This window comes from Dreissena polymorpha, chromosome 5 (genome assembly GCF_020536995.1).
Source record: "Dreissena polymorpha isolate Duluth1 chromosome 5, UMN_Dpol_1.0, whole genome shotgun sequence".
In the NCBI taxonomy this organism is placed as follows: Eukaryota; Metazoa; Mollusca; class Bivalvia; order Myida; family Dreissenidae; genus Dreissena; species Dreissena polymorpha.
In genome coordinates this window covers 3568061-3588915 of record NC_068359.1, presented here as the reverse complement: position 1 = coordinate 3588915, position 20855 = coordinate 3568061, and the positions used below count along the sequence as shown (strand labels likewise).

General features: G+C 33.0%; 1 protein-coding gene across 7 annotated transcripts in view; it reads left to right on the top strand.

Annotated features, from left to right (window-relative positions):
• LOC127832262 (FYVE, RhoGEF and PH domain-containing protein 4-like) overlaps nucleotides 1–20855 on the top strand; it is a 102962-nt gene that overhangs the window by 52531 nt on the left and 29576 nt on the right. For 3 of the 7 annotated variants that reach the window (XM_052357629.1, XM_052357630.1, XM_052357632.1), the window contains 2 exons: nucleotides 3880–4083; nucleotides 13234–14162. In XM_052357629.1, the coding sequence (XP_052213589.1) occupies nucleotides 3880–4083; nucleotides 13234–14162 (1133 nt within the window). Of the gene's footprint in view, nucleotides 1–3879; nucleotides 4084–6610; nucleotides 7573–10173; nucleotides 10358–11048; nucleotides 11325–12688; nucleotides 12813–13233; nucleotides 14163–20855 lie in introns of those variants that run through there. The other 4 variants (XM_052357631.1, XM_052357636.1, XM_052357633.1 and 1 more) reach the window with 4 other exon arrangements.

Sequence of the window (20855 nt, the reverse complement as noted above, 5' to 3'; positions counted from 1 at the left end):
TGGTCAGTTATTGCTCTGTCCCTAATTTTTCAAGTCGACACCGTTACGAAGAAAATTTCATCTACCGCACGGGAATGATACGGGGATACAACTTTTTCCGAAAAGTAAACATTCTTTCAACCTTTTACGTCATAATGAAGCAATGAACAGAGCGCGAAAAATGTGAAAATCATTAAAAAGTAAGTAAAATATTGAACGTACTTTTATTCAGTGTCAACACCGTTCTTCCATTTTCTTTGCTATTTCCACTTCCTGTTCTTTTAGGATTTTCAAATATTATGTATTCTTAGATGCCACAAAATAATGTGTGCGTAATGTGTTTTTGAGACAAGTAGCCTGCTGTTTGTGGATGATCAAATGCCTGAATGTCATCACCGTTACGGTCCACACCGTTACTCTGAATGAGTAACAGTGATGACAACATCGTAACGGTGTGCACAAATATATACACACATTATGGTGTGAATAAACTTCGTTTTCATTTCGCCGATTGTTTTTCAAACAACATCGCAAATTTTACATGGAATTTATCAGACAAAAATGGAGAATTATTACAATTGGAATCAGTTCTGTCAGAATTCCCGAATGTCATCACCGTTACGTTCCACACCGTTACGATGAATGAGAAACGGTGTTGACAACATCGTAATGGTGTGGACAAATTTATACAAACAATATGATGCAAATAAAGTTCGTATTCATATCGCCGATTGTTTTTCAAACAACATCACAAATTTTACATGGAACTTATCTGACATAATTTCTAGTAAAAAACACGATGCGAATAAACAAGAATATGAAAGTATATGATAATCTGTCCACACCGTTACAAATGTTAAAACACCGTTACGCCGCATGAAAAGGAGACTTTTATATACATACAGATTCAACAAAAACTGCAAACGTGTTTTAACATCATAAAGTCTTCAAAAAGGTGTCCGATGAAAGAAGAATTTAGTATATCAACATGTACCTTAACATTTTATAGAAATTCTTAAAGTTGTAAAACGTAATTAAAATGTGTATTTACACCGTTACGCGCTTAATGTTCTTATAGTCACTTAATAAAGTCACTGACGATTTGGAATTGATGTAATAGCCACTCATGATCACTTTATACAATGAAACAACGCCGAAAAATTCATTTAAATTAAGTTGAAATAAAATAATATTATGAAACAAATATTTATGTCCGTAATGGTGTTCTCTTCACAGCTTTTGACGTGCGTCAAATAAGCCTTCATAATCGCGATCTGGGTCACATTAGGTCGTGCCCAGCTTAGGTTGACGTCCGTCTGACATGTACCTAACTGATAAACGGTCTGCCGACACTGCTTTACTAAATGTTTTTTTGAATATTTTTTTATTAAGAATGGAACCTAATCAAATATTCACCCATCCAGCGGATAACTTTTGGTTATCTTCAATTTTATTATAGGATAACCAAAAGTTATCCGCTGAATAAGAGTTATCCAGATTTATACAATTGGCAGCTGAGAATATCTAACCAAAGAGGCCACATAACTTACTAAATCTTGATGAAACCTATTCAGAATGTTTCTTGTAACAATAATTAGGTTGTGTTTTAATCTGTATCAAAAGTGTCCAAAATCTAGGTCACCAGGAAAAACCTTAGACCTACTCTAGAGGCCACATTTTTACTAAATCTTGATAAAACTTGGTAACAAAGAATATATTGCATGACAATATCTAAGGTGATTACAAATATTGGTCAGATGCGATTAAAACTAGAACAAATCTCAAAAAAACCTTGTCACAACACTAGGCCAAGGCCAAATGGAGGCAAAGTCTCAATCTTGTTCATATGCATCTTAAATTCACCAAATGTTAACAAAACTTTATTACCAGTAAAGAGGCCAAATTCACTTTAAATGAAACTTAGGCCAACATTTTTGAATAAATTGATTCACAGGATTTTTTTATAAAAATAGGGTCGAGGGGTTGAAATAAAAATAAAAGAAAAAAAATCACAGAGTCTACAAAAAACGTTTAAACTTTTCATTTTTTTTTAATTTTCATAACCCAACTTTTTACGTTACTTTTTAACTATATATCTTAATTATGAAAACAGTTAGTCACTAAAAGCAATAGAAATAGTGTTATTAATGCATTTTTCAAGAACATTTCTTTTTAATCTTAATTCTTGTGGAATGTCTTCATTGTCTGCTATTGAATAAAAAATTGTTCATTAAAACATTATTAAATGAAATCACTCAGTGCTTGTTTATTATCAAATAAAGTGTAATCTGGCACTTTTTTGTTTTATTGTTTAGTTTAGTGTCCTTAATAAACCTTTCTTGAGTGGAAATCAATGTTGAATACTAGTAGCATTCATGAAAAAAAAGATTCCAACACAAGACAACTTTAAACTGTCAAATTGAAAAGAACCTTAAATGTCATTTACATAAACACAACAGTAGAACACTATAATTATGTATGTTTCTGACTAGACTGTTATAATCTGAGGAACGCTTAACAGTATAGCACCATATTAGTGTTTTTTCACAGGAGGGCAAAGGTGCATGGTGTATTACTTTCAAAAAAGGGATTTTAACGCACAGTTTATGCAAAAAAGGGCAAAAAAACATTCTGTGGATACCTGGTTTTGAGAGAAACATTCAATCACATTAGAGGCAGTTAAGGGAAAAACATAAACATATAAACAAGCACATTTACTGGTAATTGATGTATTTAACTATCTTTATTTAATATTAATATATTTATCTTGCTTTGTCTTTCATTAAAGTTTCATGCTGTTTCAGTAAACTGTAGAGCATGACAAACATAATAAAGCAATATATGCATATGAATCTGATTAAAACAGATCCACTAACATAATAATGAAACCATGTTTGCCTTATCCAATTTGTTAACGATAATCCTTCCAGATGTTTTAACTTAGCGAGTAAACTGAATGCAAACACTCTTTTCCATTACATATATCCACTGAGTCGATTACTAATAAATATGTTGTCGGCATCGAAAACGTTTTTAGCATCGTTCGTTATCACATGTTTTAATTTGCATTTCAGTAGTCCCTTCTAAATGTATGATCTCCATCGTTTATTTGATCGTTATTTGCCATTTTTCCCGAGAGTCACAATTTATTTGTTCTGTATTGTCCGCCATCGTGTTGAAATGATGTAATCGACAGGTGCGCATGTCTACGTAAAAATGTATAATATGTCCATCTAATACGCAATTCGCATTTAATTCAATATTCTTAATGTTTGACTTGACCATGTAATTTTCGACAATTTCTATTTTGAAATAATGCCGCGGACGCTGTTCATTATTATTGTTGTTAACCCAATCTTTCGAGCACGCCATTTTGCATGCCCAAACAAAGCTTTTACTTTAACATAAATACGATTGGTGTATTCTATTATAAATAGCAAATGAAATTTGCCGATAATAAAAATACGGATCCGATAAAACGCTTGCGAATATAAATTTTGTTTTTTGTCATTGACAGTTGGGGTTTTTTCACGCGGCACTTAAACACTGTCGGCGGAATTTATGAAAATAAAATTGCTGATAGCTACTTTTATTTTTATTTCATTTTGACATAAAAATACGGTCGGCGCTCCCGTAAATCAATTTATTAAAAAATGTTGGCCTTAATCAGAATGTTTATCTTGATATCTAGGCCTTATGTGAATTTTTGTTTAGAAGAGCCAAAAACTGGATCACCAGGTCAAGTCATCAAATATTGGGGGTACCTTGAATTCAGCAGCGCAATTACTCGCCATCATGGCCCTCTTGTTTTATGCTTAAAGATGAAAATAACATGAATACATGTCTATTTTCAAAAGAAAATTATCAGCCTTTAGCTCAAACATATGCGTTTATTTTCAGATGAAAATGATGGTTTTCCCTTGCCGTCCACAGAAGAAGAACTGAAGGCATTTGACAAGCAAGTGTTCATTCAGTCACCTGAATACCTTGACAACAAAGTCAGCTGCAAACGGACCAAAAAGAAGAAGGACCGCGCCCGATCTAAGTCAGCAACCCATGTACCTGATGTGAACACCATTCGTCTGAAACTTCAGAAATTACAGGGTATGGTATAAAGTTAGCTTTATTTGATTCTTTTGTTCACACACAAAGCTTTTAACTGTGTCACATTTTTTTGTACTTTTTAATAGGATATAGTTTGTCAATATTTTACTTGCACTGTTTTTGACGATACTGCGTAGCAGCTCGTCTAAGTTATCATACCATGAAAAAATTCTTCACAATGGCTGTCAATGTAAAAGACCGAGCCAGTTCGATTGAGATAGCTTGATTTTTCTAATCGGCATACCTCGCTGATTATCATTTATAAAGGTATAGGAAGCTCAGCTATAAATAGGACAGCATATTCTGGGAAAAAGATTTAATAATAGTTTGAAAACAATAATTTTAAATCAGTTATATTCAATCCATTATATGTTTATAGATCAATGAAACAACTTTGCATTTTCTGTATTGTATTTGACATTTGTCGTGATTCAGTAAATAAATTGCGAATTAAAACGTGTATTATTAACTTTCAACGCGATCATGAGTGTAAAGATAAAGAATTATTTTGAACCTGCCATTTGTAAACGTTGTAGCGGACTATGGTATATAAACAGCATAATAGCCTAATGACATCTGTGATACTCGCTCTTCTGCGTGCTTTCTCATTTTGCATATTTAATAAACTTTTCAAACAGAAATTACAGAGCCACATCAGTGCACATACTATGTTTGATAATTCATTCGTTTGTTGGATATTGTTTGCTGTTTTAAACACATATTAGGTCATATCGCGGAGATTTAGTTAACCTTACCATGTGTTCATGGACGAACTCACGTATTCAAGTGCTCTTACGACTATGTGCTCATACCTACTTTCGGGAATCATCATGAAATTTTTGCCGTACTTAACGAACAAACATGCCTAAGCTTATTGAATTAGAGAAAAAAACAATAATCAAAAGAGAAAAATTATATGTTCATGCACATGGGCATATGAAATCACGTACGTACACATAGTATCATTAACTTAGGAAAGGAAACTACGAAATATAAAGTTTGGTATGATATACATGTGAAATTAAAGAGAATGCTGTAATTAAAGACCATGTCAAGTTGTGAATTTATATGCTGAAACGTAATGTTATAATCCACAAACGTTTTACTGTAACAGAACGTTTTTTTAAGATAAATGGTACAGAAAATACACGTTGAATATCTGTTTAAAGATATTTCTTGTTATATTTGATCGAGAATGTAACCCGCCTCCCAGTTTCACTGAATGGATCAAGTTCCCCACGGGTACTTCTTCCCTGTACCCCCAATTTTTTTTTCGTACCCTACATTTTGCGTACCCAATTTTTGTTCGTACCCAATTTTTGTTCGTACCCAAATTTTTGCGCATACCCAATTTTTTTTTTGTACCCAATTTTTTTTCCTACCCATTTTTGTTTCGTAACCAAATCTTTCGTACCCAATTTTTTTTTGCCATAATTTTTGTACCCAAAATTTTCATACCCATTTTTTTTCCTACCCAAAATGTTCTAAACCCACATACACAATTGTGGTGATGTAGATAAACTTAAATAGATGCTTTTATATCAATCCTCTTCAAAAGCATCGTCACACCAGAACTGTCAGTACTTTGATTTATATATTTAAGTAATGTTATGAACAATACATTACTTTTCTTACTTGAAGCAATCTAAATAGACTTGTATTGCACCAAGCATACTGTTATTGTCTCGTTATATTAGTGCAATAAAACATGCAAGGAACAATACTGATTGAAATATAGGTAACAACAACTAATATAATTTTAATTTATGCATACATGTATTGAGCATGCAAGTGCTAGGTTAATTTTTCCAGCTATAACTGACTTATTTGGCTGCTTTTTTATGTTGTTGTTATCATGGTAATATTTCATAAACAACACATTTGAACAAGTCCTTTGGATGTTTTATACAAAGAACAACAAAATGACCTGTAAATTACGACTGCATGAAGTCACCTGCATGGCTGGCCCATGCAGCGACATAGACTGTCATCATTCAAACTGGTTTGTTTTTGCTTCACTAATAAAATGACATTGATCAAATAGCTGTTATATTACCTATACTAATAGTCATTGAAAAAAGATATGTATGCATGGGCTTTTGGATATAGCTTTTCCTCTAAATTGATATTAATTGAATTGCAAATAAGAAGTTTGGATGCTGGAAAAATATATACGGGAACATCTTACATCTTTTGAGACTAAAAATTTAGATACAAGTGCCACTTGACATTAATTAATGTGAAAACAGGACATCATGTGTGTTTAAATGGTATTCTTGTCTTATTATGTGAGTATGGAATATGAAAAGAAAGATGTGACAGCAATATACATGCAGAAAAACGTAGCGACACAGTGTCTAAATGTAATTTAAAAAACACCACAATGTGATTAAAACTACATGTATACTTCTTAAATGTCATGATTTCTTATGAAGTATGAAATCAAGTATATTTTCCTATGATTGTTTGATGATAATTAACACTTAAATTTAAGTTCCTTTTAATTTAAAGTCTAAAATATCTTCAGAGTTGTTAGTCATGTGTAAGAACAAGAGTCGCAGATTGTGAACAAGTAAAAATAGTTTAATTTGAGGGGCCATATTCTTTGAAAGAGAAATAATTAACATAGATCATAAAAGTAATACAAAGTAAAACTTTTTAACAACAAGAGTGCACAAGATGGCTTGTTTAAAGGACTTGTAAGGAGTTATACAAATGGAAGGTTTTAAAATAAGAGACTCAGATAAGGATTGCCATCGCCAGAAAAAAAAAGAAATATGTAGAGTAAAGAAATCTTATGGATGCACAGGCTAAATGTGTATTACTTTGCAGCTGGCAGACTTAAAAAATCTTTGAAAACTTAAAACATTACAAAAATGTTTTGTGGACATTTTAAATGGAAGTTACCTGATTCTTCTTATTTTTTAACAAACATTCTTGACCTATGAGTTTTCTAAATGGGTTGCTTTCATAGCATTCATTGTGGTTGCAGTGTTGAATGCTTTTGTCCAAACATTCTTGGCATTCGAATGGCTTCTAGGCGCTTTGCTAGAGTATGTAGTGAGATGTGCGAAAACCTGAGAGATATCTACCAAACTGGAGCATCTGACGTGCAGGAGAATCTGGGTTCTTGTTTTGAACGAAGTTCTCCTACAGATGAAATTATTGACACCTTTGATAATGCAACATTTGTAGACACTACAAATGAATGCTCAGATGATAGCAATGCGGAAAAATGTGTGGAAAGGAATGGTATACCTGACACAAGGGTCACAACTGACCTAATGAAATGTTTTAATGAACTGCTAGCACTAGGAATCAATGCAAGAAATGAAACAGATAGGGTTGATGATGATGAAGGGAGTGGCGGTGGTACTAAGGTTGCTGCTTCTGTATTGGACTACGCTGATGATGATAATCCTTATGATGATGTGGCCAATGTAAAGTCACAGCTTAAGTGCAGCCAAGACATTGAGCTAGACAACAATGGTAAAATAGTTTCAGTATGTTCAAAGAAAGTATAGAAAATTTTGTTATTTATCAAGTTAATATAATACACTACTTATTATCTTTGTCAGGTTTATTTTATTTATATATTTTGTTTTCTTGCTTAAGCCAGATAAACATTTTCGTAGATACAAACTTGCTTGCAGCAATTGTCACTTCCTGTTGATAAAGCTGTCATATTTTAATTGAAATGAATAATTTTTATGACGGGATGTACATTGTGGTAAGGGAATTAAAGGATGTTTCAGTATTAATCAGTACAGTAAGTGGGTTGCTCCCCTTTAATATCATGAACTTAATTTATTATGCTCCCTCAAAAGTTATTTAGAGGGGAGCATATAGTCACCGCTTCGTCTGTCCGTCCATGTGTCCGTGTGTCCGTGTGTCTGTCCGTGCAAAATTTTTGTTCGGGCTATTTCTCAGCAACTTATGACCGGAATTTAATGAAACTTTATGAGAAGCTTCACTACCAAGAGGAGATGTGCATATTATCCGCGGGATCTGGTCGGATGATTTTCCACAGAGTTATGGCCCTTTGACATTTTCTATAAAAAGTTCTTGTCCCCCCCAACTACTGTGCCCTCAAGACATTTCCTTTTATCTGAATATATGGTGCATAATTGTGACAAAAAACCATTGGGGAGCATCACCCGTCTCTGACAGTTTCTTGTTTTTATTATGTCCCCCACCACTTAAGTGGGGGACATTGTTTTTGCCCTGTCTGTTGGTTTGTGTGTTTGTGTGTTTGTTTGCGTCAAACATTAACATTTGCCATAACTTTTGCAATATTGAAGATGGCAACTTGATATTTGGCATGCATGTGTATCTCATGGAGCTGCACATTTTGAGTGGTGAAAGGTCAAGGTCATCCTTCAAGGTCAAAGGCCAAATGTATAGGGGACATAGTGTTTCTGACAAACACATATCTTGTTTAAATACTTTATTTGTGAGATATGAAGGATTAGTTTTAAGAACCAATTGTTACCATTGTACAAACAATTATGTGCAGTTTTCAGGTTTTATATCCACATTATATTACTGATTGAGCCGTTTATTCAACCCTGAAAAAAAGTGATCAAAAGCAAGAGGAAACCGCATTTATATATGGACATTTTTATTTGTTTGGCAGCATTTCTACAACACAGCACATCCTGTTGCTTGTAGATTTTAGCCTCTTTGAAATATTCATTTGAGCTCTACGCAATCCCCCATCACCCAATATTGGTTTCCAATATTGTCACATTGGTTTCGCATCTCTAATGAAAAATCATGTAAATAGGAGGCATTGTGTTTCTATTTATTTTTCAAGAGTCTTGGCTGTTGAAAATGTCATTACTCAGCGATGTGCTGGTGATTCTGTACTGTTGCTACTGTGTCATTGAGTGAGTCATGAATTCTATTGATCCATTCATTGACCTTGGCTAAGGTTACTGTTAGACTTTTTTCAGAGAATCTCTTTTAAGGGCGTGAAAGTACATTTGATATTGATTTCTGGCATCATTAAGGACGTTAGTTCTTAGAGGCTCACTAAGGGAGCTTTATAGGGAATTGTTTTTTTTGATGATTTTGACTATCGGGAGAATTTATTTATTGATTTATTTTTTATTTTATTTTTTCAGGCAGTTTTACGAGAAGATGAGAATGTTGAGCACAGTTTGTCTTTATGGGAATCATTTACATTCATTATATGAATATGTTTCACTGAGTGTTTTTTTTTATTCAGCATTAGAATTTTTGCTTTTTGAGTTAAAGAAAGAAAAACATCACTTACCTCGTCATAATTTTTCCTTATTTATGATCCAAGTTATGTTATATTTAATTTTGATGCATTGTTACTTCTCCGCCAAATACAGGATTTTTATCAAAATAGATCTTCACACTTTGAATGAAAGTAGGGAAATTCAATTTTCCGGACTAGTGTTTCTTAATGAAAAATATATTCATACTAGATATATTGAAGATGATGATATCATCTTGAAAAAGAAGAGTTCAATCTTGGTTATAAATGACATATTTTATTGATTAAGTTCCTCTCTGTCTGGGTTGATCTTGTATACTGTTTCTGAGAACAGAGAAATTTGTTTCCAGTAGACATCCATCTAGAAGGCTTGTTCAGCCATTATGATTCCTTACAAGGCCCGTTTATTGATTTGTATCCTATTATCCCTGTGTCTGGCCTCGATCAGGAATCCACATTGATTCTTGGCCATAATAAGTGCAATGTGCCTCAGAAAAATGCATGCACGACATTATGGTAGTTGTGCTCTAATATTGCCTCACTGCGGAAGTACTGGATTCCATTGATTATTGAACTTAACGCTATATGCTAATGCCTGTTTATGGTTTTTTTTCCATAATTTTGTTCAGATTGGGCTTTGGACAGTTTTGCCGCATTAAAATGAATAAAAGATGAGCGAAGAAGGAATCCATAGTGTTTTTTACCAGATATTCAGATGTTGTTTTCAATATTGGATCTTAAGGCTCAGGAGGCCGTTTTATCAACAGATCTTATCTTAGCGGATCTTATCTTAAATCCTTGACTTACGATTTCTCCAGATCAAGATAGACATTGCACAAATGTGTTTGTGTATACAAAGCAAAGGTGCATGTATCACCTAAGGAAGAAAATTAAAGTTTCAGTTTGGTTTCACCAAAAACTGCCTAAAAAATTAATTTTGTTAAGTTCATGGCTTAGAAGAACACGGCCTGGCATGACTTTGGCATGAAATCTGAGGATCAAATTAAAGTTATTAAATGTGTCAACCAGGTACAGTGAATATGGATGTATTATTTATACTACAAAAACTAATAATGGCAAGAGCTTTTTAAAGTATAAAAAACTTGTTCTCAGAAAGGATTAATATTATCACTTCTATATTATGGATAATATCAATAAGTGGCTTGTACATCAGTAAGTTTATGTTCTAGGAACATTTAATGCAAAGAAGGATTGGTGTTGAGGAAGAAATCATTCAGAAGTTCATTGACTGAGTTTCTTTCAAAAAAACAGGAAATGAGCAATTAGATGGAACCGATTTCATTGTAATAAACATGAGTGTTCATATACAATATGGTGATCGTCAACTGCAAAGTCAACATAACTGACCATATTTTACAGACTGAGTTGTGAGTGTTTTGCAGCAAAGTGCTAACAATTTGTTAATACAGATTGACAATCAGGAAGAGGACTTTTAAGATTTGGAAACTGTTATCAGTGATCAACAATAAACATTTTAGATTATCATTTAAGGCTAAAAGAAATATATACTTTTTTTGTTTTGTTTTTTACACAACAATATGATACACAATGACAATCATGTTTCTCTGTATTTAAATAGGATGTTTTACAAGAACTTGTGTCACTAACAGTATTACAATTTTACTAATTAATTTTTTTTAATACTTTAAACATTAAATTTGTGTTTACCTTATTGAAATAGTTCTTTTGCAGTATTTAAACTTGTCATTACATGTTTATATAATTTTGGAATGATAACATTAACATCATACAAAGTAAATGGATTTTTGAATATGATATGAGAAGGGAAATTAAATTACAGATTGCTTGCAGCAGAACTTTACATGGAAAAAAATAAGGAAAATGGTATGAGATGTCTTAGTGATGGTGATGCTACCATGTCTCAGTTTTGACAGGAAATCTGTGGATTTGTGGGTCTGGATTTGGATAGTTCTCAAGTTGGTTGTTTTCGAAATAGTCAACATGTGTATGTGGGGTAGGTGGTCATACAATCGGTAGCTGTTGTTGTTGTTGCTGTTGTTGTTGTGTGTTTGATTGCAGTAAATTTTATTTCTGGAAGTCTCAGTGTTTTGTTTTTATTTCATCATAACCATTTGTGATAAAAAAAAACTTCAGAACTTATCGGTGAATGACTGACTCATTGTATAAAAAAGCAGATATGAAGTGAAGCAGGAAAATTAGATATGAACAGTTATGAAATAAAAACATAGAGAAGGTCTTGAAACCAGAAAAAACACAGTAGCTACCGTTGTTTCATTATTATAATTCAGTTATATAGTTTGTCAAATGTTGCAAGACGGTCAATTTGCAGGTACCTCAAATAACCGGTTAATAACCTATAAAATATGTAACTTGAGATACATTCACTGTTTGAAAAAACATATTTCCACAAAAATTGGTTCAGCGGGTGTGTGAAATCTGAGCAGTTTGATAGTATTTGATGTTGAATCATTTTGGCAGGGAACAAAGACCTTTTTACTGTATGTGTGACTATATTTTCTTTATATTACCACATAATGGACATGGAATGTTTTATTTTCATCATTTAATGTATCCGTTATAATTTTTCAGGTGGTTTGATGTGATGTTGTAAATGGTTATGTTCCTGTGAATTGACGACAGACTTTACAGCATAAACTGTTATATTTTATTGCATTCGTATTAGGACAGTAAGACTTGTACTCCATACAAAATCATTTTAAACCAAACAGTCTTGGATAATGTCAATCATTTTAGTGATTTAAACAATTGTGGATCTACCCGTTGACTTTCATCAATTCCATTAGCAATAATAATAATATTTAAAAAAATAATTGAAAATTAAAAAAAATCCTCAAGTATCATATTGCTCTTTAATATGATAGTAATAAGTTGTGCATTGATTTTTACAGTGTAAATTATTATTGAATATATCTTTGAACAAGTTTTCCATATGTTGCCTGAATGGATGTAATTTTCAAGTAATGGGGTGAATTTTCGCTGTATGGAGTTTATTTTAAATTTTGAGAACATAAGGAAGCAAATCATGGATGCAAATGACCTTCATGTACTTCCAGTATGTCTGAGTTTGTGTGGATGAAATACCAGGACCCCTAAATAATGGAGAGATAGTGTTATCATTAGATGCACATAGGCTCTTTAGTAAAAAATAATAAATCATTCGTAATACTGTGAATCTGAAATATAAAATTCTAAAAGTTTAAGCTTTTTTAAAATGGTTTTACTTAAATTGCATAAGAATATAACAGGAAAAAAGGAAGATAATTATGGTTTGAGGATATCGGTATACAATATCAGCAAGTGTAGAATTGCATACATGTGGGGACTTATTACAATTTTTTCCTACCAACAATAATGTTTGCATATCCTGTCAAGGAAAAAGTAGGTTTTAAAGTGAAGATTTCCCCAGGATTTTTTCAAGTTTCAGAGGCTCTTGGAATCTTGAAATTCTTCCCAGTACAAGGTGGAACACTGTGCTTGTGTCCTTCATTTACTTTGTTATTTCGAAGTTTTCATATTATGTTTATATAAATAGTTTCTATGTTTTTAGCAAAAAGTGGTATGCTTTAGACTAATATTGCATATAATGTTTACTTGAAAGTTTACATAAAGTGTTCTTTTGTTCTAGATAATGTCTTGGAATATATAATACTGTGAAGGTATTAGCTCACAATAATGTATAAATTTCGAACTTTGAAACATAAATATCTTCATTAAGAATATTTACACTATGACAGGAATTTTACATATTCCTCATTGAACTCCTTCACAAAGCTCTGTCAACATTTATGAGCATGTTAAAAGAACCTAAATTATGCTATCATAGATAAAAACAAAATAAATAAACTTAATAAGTAATAGTGTTTTCTCAATGTCTGTTTCAGCTCCGGGCAGACCAAAGTTCCTTGAGCACCTACTCAACCGTGTGGTGTCCAGGAAGATTGGCAGGAAGGGAGCTAATGGTCTCATACCCGACACGGAAGAGAATCCGGACCAGCCTGAAGAACCACTATCCCCGGACACAGAGACCTGTCTCCAACATGCAGAGGCAATAGTTGAGGAGCTTCTCGTGTCTTCAGTGCGACCACCAAGTGGGGACTCATCAGATTCTGGGAAAGGATCATTGCTGGAACAGACAAGCGATTTTTCTCCGACTGGAACAAAGCAGAAGTGTTGGTCAACACCTGCTTCACCAACACTTCAAGGAATTGTTAAGGCGCGTCTTAAGAGTTTTCAGGCCTTGCGTGAGAGCGATGCGGAATCGGTCGATTCTCAGCAAGATTTGTCTGCCTCGGCATCGAAAGGAAAGACATACAAGAGTGAGGAGTTTAAGTTAGAAATCCAGGAGATTAATAAAAGTATTAAGGCTTTTTATACATCTTTTTCTGATGATGAACGATTCAACTCTAAAGTCATGGAAAGTGGATATGTTAAAGCGTTAGTTTCTAAAATTAATGAAAACAAGATAAAACAGGCAAGTAATGAAAAAGACAGTGCACAAATAGAAAATGGTGCTGCAAGTGTATGTGGTTCTGATGGGATTGAAAGTGCAGAAACTGAAGAAATAAAGTTTCAGTTAGGAAAAGAAGACTCAGGTTGGAGTGAATATGACCAAGAAATTGGTGACTATTACACTGCAGAAGAGGACAATGCTGGGCAGGACTCTATTTTCAGTGCAAATGGAGTCACTCAGAGGTCAAAAGAAGGGTCACCAACATCCTCGTGTATGTTGCTTCGAAATTCTTCAAACTCTTCCAGTTCCCGACATTCCTCTTCTAGTTTGCCAAATGGTAACTCAGTCAGCGAGAGCAAAGTAAGTAAAGCTCTTAGACGCTTTAACGAGGAACGCAGTAAAAGCATCCCACAATCTCGCTTGTCCTCTGTCTCTCATTCTAGTCCATCCTTTTCTTACACTCGGTCACATATCAAAATACCGCCAAATGTTCGTAACTTACGGCTCCACAATGGTGACTCAAAGACTAATGCTAAAAATAGTTATAACACATCAGGTGCTTCTCCTAGTGCTAAACTTAGAAACTGTGTGTCATGTGATATTGAAAACTCAGTTGACCAATCAAAATCGCAGACTGAGTCAGCTGACAAAAGGGGTTGTGTCTCTCAGAGCTTTGATTATGGACTCCCTCTTAACCCTGAAGAGCTGTTTGACGAGAGCTGGTCCAAGTGTGAATTAAGCTTCGATGACTTTGGCCTTGATGACACATCCAAACCAAAGCAGGTAACATGGTAGTTTCGCATTGGATGTTGTAGGCCTTTTGTTTGGAATGAAGACACACATGGCTGGGTTTGTTTTAGGGCAGATGTTTTAGTTTGGCTAAATTTTGTTATTTGTGAGCACCATTAACCTGTATGTTTGTAGTAAAATTTTGCATCTTGCACAATAATGTTAATGTTTTGGTTAGGTTTGGAGCTAAGAATGTATTTTCAAACCAATCACAACATTGATAAAAGTCACCATTTTAAGGTTGTTTTAATTGATACTATTCCTTGTTTCCACCAAACAGTTTTTTCTACTAAAATTGAACGTCTTTGACAATGTAAAATTTTACAATATTTTTCTAGCCAGTGTTACAGTTTCTACAATTGTAGAAACTCCCAATTTGTTCAGTTGTCAAAAATGTATTATACCAAGGGAGACAACCTTAACATGCCTAACAATAACCCGCATGAGTTGTATGCCTTGAATTAGTATGTATCCAGCTTATCCTAGTTTGCATGCCTTACTTACTTTCATAATGCATTAAATTTGTAATTGCTTCAATGACCAGCTGTGTACGTTGTCTTTAAGTACAGATTCCAAAGTTTAAAAAATCTTAGTGAATATATTAAAATTTTACAGTGAACATAATAACTATCAAATATGTTTTATTATTGTAATAGAATAGATTAACACTTGCATTATTTTATCAGATTACACTCAGGAAGTACTTTGTAAGAATATGAAACACTTCAGACCAATTTTGTGGGCTGTTTTAAGGGATTTGTTTTCTTCAATAGCTGTCAGAATCATCAATACACTTTAGAGTGGTATGTAAATGTAACATGATTCGGATCGGAAAAACAATAAAGAGTGTGAAGTAACTTTCAACAGGAATATGTTATGGAAGGTGATCATATTTGTTGACACTTGCCTTAGGATAATTGTGCCTTTTGTATGTCCCATCCAACTGGTCAGGAATGTTGCTATTTGTGTTTGCATGCATATCATATTTTGTTTGGTGTGTGCATTTATCATCATATGTGTTGATCCACGCATCTGGGCACACACAACTGAATGTTTGCAGGTATAAGAACATAATGCAGCTGACTCTTTGATGGAATTTTTTTTTGAAATTACTAAAAAGCTATTGGCATCATACAGTAGCTCATGCTACTGAAAGATTAATATATTGAATATCAACATAATAATAACTGTCAACGGAAATATGTTGTTCATTAGTCTAGTTTGTATTAATAATTCAGAATTAAAAGATTCAAAGTGAAAACAAAGCTTTCATTTCAGTGCCAAACAAATGTTGGTCATACATTTTTCAGAGTTTTGTTTAATAGGAAATATTTGCTTCTTTTGCAAATTATTTAAATTTTAATAATAACAGGTGCCTCCTTTAACTTATCTACGAATGCATTTCTTTGACTCACCCACAGATGTTCAATTGATACAATAATAATTTACCTTAATTTATCGACACAAATAAATGGTTTCTTGGAAAATAATTAATGAATTTATAGACATTGTGGATTGAATTCAATATATTTTAATTCAGTGATTCAAGGAACATACAATGAATTTACTTTGTGTATATATGCTATTTTAACAATAGAGGGGTATTATATTAAAACCAAACTGTTCTATTTGATGAAGTATTTTATCTAAAAGAGTGTATGATAACCAAATAAACTTAAGTATATACGCACCTGTATGTATTTGCAATGTTAGAGAACAATGTACCTTTTCTCATTATATAATATCGTTGATAATAGTTTTTTATTTGATAAGTTTAAATGAATTTTACCAATGAATTTTTTCTTCCAGAATCTTATCTTTATAATTTATAGAGAAGAACATGCCAGGTTATCATATCTTATTTATATTTAATGTAAACTTCAGAGGTGTTCCAAAGTTTAATTGTAACTGGGTAACAGATATTTCATTGGCCCTAATGGTGTAGTACATGTTTCAATATGTTGGCAATATTTCTTTATAAATGCCGGAAATCTCTTATCCAAGTGTCTTATCTTGCGCCCTCCCCAGTGTTCCACTTTTGATTTATTTTGTCAATAAACATACCAGCTACTGTTTAAAAACAGTACATTCTGTAATTGTTTTTAAGTTGTGTCTCTTAAGAGAAACTTCATTTTAACAATGTAGCAACAAATAAAATTTAAATTTAATGGATTTACTAGATCCTTCATTTATTAGTTTGTTTTGTTTATTAGTGATTATGTGTTGTTTGTTCATTTGACTAGTTATTCATTTGACTCACAAAATCCCACTTTTGTTGGTTACTCACTGAGTCACTCACTCACTTCATCCTTCATTCACTGATTTACTTACTCAGTCACTCACTCACGCATTGATCCACACATGTAAACTTTACTATATTCATAGACTCACCAATTCATTCACTTATTTTCTTTCTGTTCTATAATCATTCCCAATCAATCTACTTTTTCATTTATTCTCATCTTAACTGTTGTTTTTCCACTACCCATGAAACATGCCAGTAACAAGTTTATAAAATGGTCATTTTTTATGATCTTTTCATGTGCTCAGAACATTTAAAAATTGTGTTGTTGTAAATTATTTCAGGGCTTGTTCAAAAATGATTATGGTGTTTTAAAAAAACATGGCAATCAGCTATTTTAACCCTTTTCCACTTACAAGCTAAGTGAAAATAGCTGTGTGCAAACAGCATAAAACCAGAACAGCCTGCAAGTACAGTCTGCGAGTAACTCGCAGTCTGTTCTGGTTTTATGCTGTTTGCTGCTCATCAGTATCTAATTAAGGGTTGGAACTGAAACCTTTAAAACTTGGATCTAGTAAGAAAGACCTATAATTGGACTTAACTTTGTAAGGGACTACAAATGTGTCACAATAGTAACCTATCTAGGTGGTAAAGTGTTAAGCCTTGTGAACACTACCGACTCAGACCAGTTTAGGTACTTGTGATCTCAGGTGAGCATGTTAGAGTGTTGGGCCCTCTTGTTTATTTCAAGTCTCAATTTTCATCAAGACTTAATGTAATGGAGCATGTGTGAAAACCCATGATCTTAAAGATACCACCATTAAATCATAAGTTCTGTTAGTGTGTTAAAGAAAGCATATGCATCTGTAACCCATGGGGCTTTCTTGAAGGGATATCATCAGGAATTGCCTTAGATTTGTGGATGTTTGTTGTATGTAATTTTTCCCTCACTATATTTTGAAGATTTTATTTATACCAATGGCCGTTTAACCAAAGTAAACAAAATTTGAGAGTGGGTATGTTGTAGTTATTTGCAGAAACTGTTATTTTAAGTTGTGGAGTGATTAGTATTTCCACATAAATCAAGTTATTAAATTGAAACTACCACTTAAAGTGTAGGTATGCCAGAAACTTTTCAAGCCCAATGATCAACACATTCCTTAGTTACTCGCCCTTAAACATAGCTGACAAAGCCAGGGCTTGGGTATTTGACAAAGATCAAGTTTGTCAATCATGTTATTCCGGTGCAATAATAAAATTAAATAAATCTAAATAAATAAATTTATTTAATTTTATTCAATCATGTTATGAAATATATAAATTTAGGATCCCATTTTTTACTATAAATGTATGTTTTTTCTTCTTTATAAAGAATACAGCAGTCACACTATCTGTAAATCTTGGGGACAGGATGTGTTGCTTGCAACATATGGGTCGAAATCTCAAAGGGCAAGGTCACACTTTTATTAGAGGGCAAACAACAGAAATGGAGAAGAATGTGCCTTGCAATTTGTGTCTCAGCAATAACTTTACTATTTCAAGATGGATTTTATAAAAATAACACAAATGTTAATCTTGATAAGGGGGTTTTTCTATAAAAAAAAAACTGGGGTGCCACACAAAAGGTCTCATAAAGAGGTCAAATAACAAAAATAATAATGGTTGATCTTGGGGGCATGGTGTTTGTTTGCACATCTTGTTAATCCTGGCATTTTAGTTAAGATATAACAAATACTGCCTTTACTTAAACATTTTAAAAATATTATTTGGGATTAGGATTTGTTATGATCATGTTTTTAAGGGTGCATTAGTCTCAGAATTTAAAAAATTTCAATTTTAAATATATAATCATGCATGGCATACTTGCTATTATATTGTGAAGTACCCTATTAACACCCTTGTAACACCTAGGTTTACCTTTTGTGTACATTATCATAGCACTTATAGGCAACAACATTGTAAGAATCAGTATTAAGTGCTGGAAAACAGCTGCTTTCAAATAATAACCTGTCTACAGTAATCACCCAAGTTGCCTAATGAAGAACACAGGCATCATTCAGACATAAAAGTGAGCAGTATTGATGTTCAGCTGAAACTGTTAGTGAAAACATGTAGCGACTGTTAATTGTGTGTGAAATTTCTTTGTGGAATGTTATTTGGGATGTAAAAATGGTTAACTTTAAAGTTTCATTGGTAAGTTGTTCATTCTGATTAGAAAAATAACAAAAAATATGTATGATTTATTTATAAAACAAGACAAAAATATTGGAAAATAAATGTACAAAGGCTATCATTGTACTGTGTTTAGCTGACTCATTCACAATTTGTTTCATTGTAGTACAATATAGTAATTGTAAGAGGCATACTTGATAGTGCACTAGGTGCGTATGTTGACTTAATGTTTCATTATGGTACTGAACCTCGCAGAGAAGCTGGGCCCTGATTATGACACTCATAATCAGTATATTCATCAGCATTAATAGCGTGATCATCTCACCATCGTTTTCATCATTATACTCGCTGTGCTTTTATGAAAATTACATAATCAATATCAACCTTATAATCATCTACATCCTCCTCCTCCTCCTCCTTCTTCTTCTTCTCCTCCTTCTTCTCCTCCTCCTCCTCCTCCTCCTCCTCATCATCATCATCATCATCATCATCATCATCATCATCATCATGATTAATATGTACATTTAACGATGATCATCAAAGTTATTTTAGTCATAATTACCAAATCATCATCGTGAGCAGCATCCTCATTATTTTATTTACAGCATCATTTACTCATAGGATTTTTTTGTTTTCTGTTTGTATTATTCTGAAGAAGAAGTGTCATAATTGTGTGTTCTTAATTACAACATTAATTTGCTAATAGTAACAATAATACTAGTTAAAGTAATAAGAGATTCAAAAATGGATCACAAGATATCTCTACTGTATGGTGGCATCGAGGTGACATTCACTTCTCTTTTTTTAAATTGCTCTCCTCTTTTTGCTATCTCGTGGCCACGAGTTAGCTATGTCGTGGCCACGAGATAGAAAAAATGAGGAGTGCAAAACTAAATAAAAGCGGAGTGCAATTATGTTATGTTATATCAGAGCCTTGCCTGCTTCGACCAGCTATATATATGCGTACAGAATATTTACACATGTTACGCAAAATTTGATTGGCTGACTAACTCGGGATCTGGAGATAGCGAAAATTTTCTCTCCTCTTTTGTTTAATGCAATCTGCCTTTATTTACTGCACCGCTCTTTTTTTAATTGTACGCCGCTTTTATTTAGTTTTGCACTCCTCTTTTTTCTATCTCCTTGCCACGACATAGCTAACTGGTGGCCACGAGATAGAAAAAAGAGGAGAGCAATTTAAAAAAAGAGAAGCACTTCTCTTTTTTTAATTGTACACCGCTTTTATTTAGTTTTGCACTCCTCTTTTTTCTATCTCCTGGCCACAACATAGCTAACTCGTGGCCACGAGATAGAAAAAAGAGGAGAGCAATTTAAAAAAAGAGAAGTGAATGTCACCTCTATGCCACCGTACTACTGCGATAAAAACATACTGTATTAATACCGATACATTTTCAATTAGGAGTAATTAGGCCTATCATTTTGAAATTTTAAAATTATAAAGAGTTGCAACATCTTATTGAGAAAAACATCTTATTGTTCAGGTTGTTTAATCTGTTGTTTTTGTTGAAATCTTGAACATCATGTGGTTCACTTATGTAAAGCAATAAATGCATAATACAATATGAAAGTTTGGATGGTCCAGAGATATTAGGCAATAGACATTAAATCTGAAGAACAGTGGTTCGAACCTCTGTGGTGCTTTTTTTAAGGTTCACACATTCTTTTTATGTTATTACTTATTGACTTTAATTCTGGAATAATTTTGTTTAACTATCTTAATTTGAGGCATTTAATGATCAACAGTAACATAAAAATGCCAAAATTTGTGAACAAGCCCCTTTAATTCAATGAAAAACGACACAGATATATTTTGTAAGAAGTTATTTTTT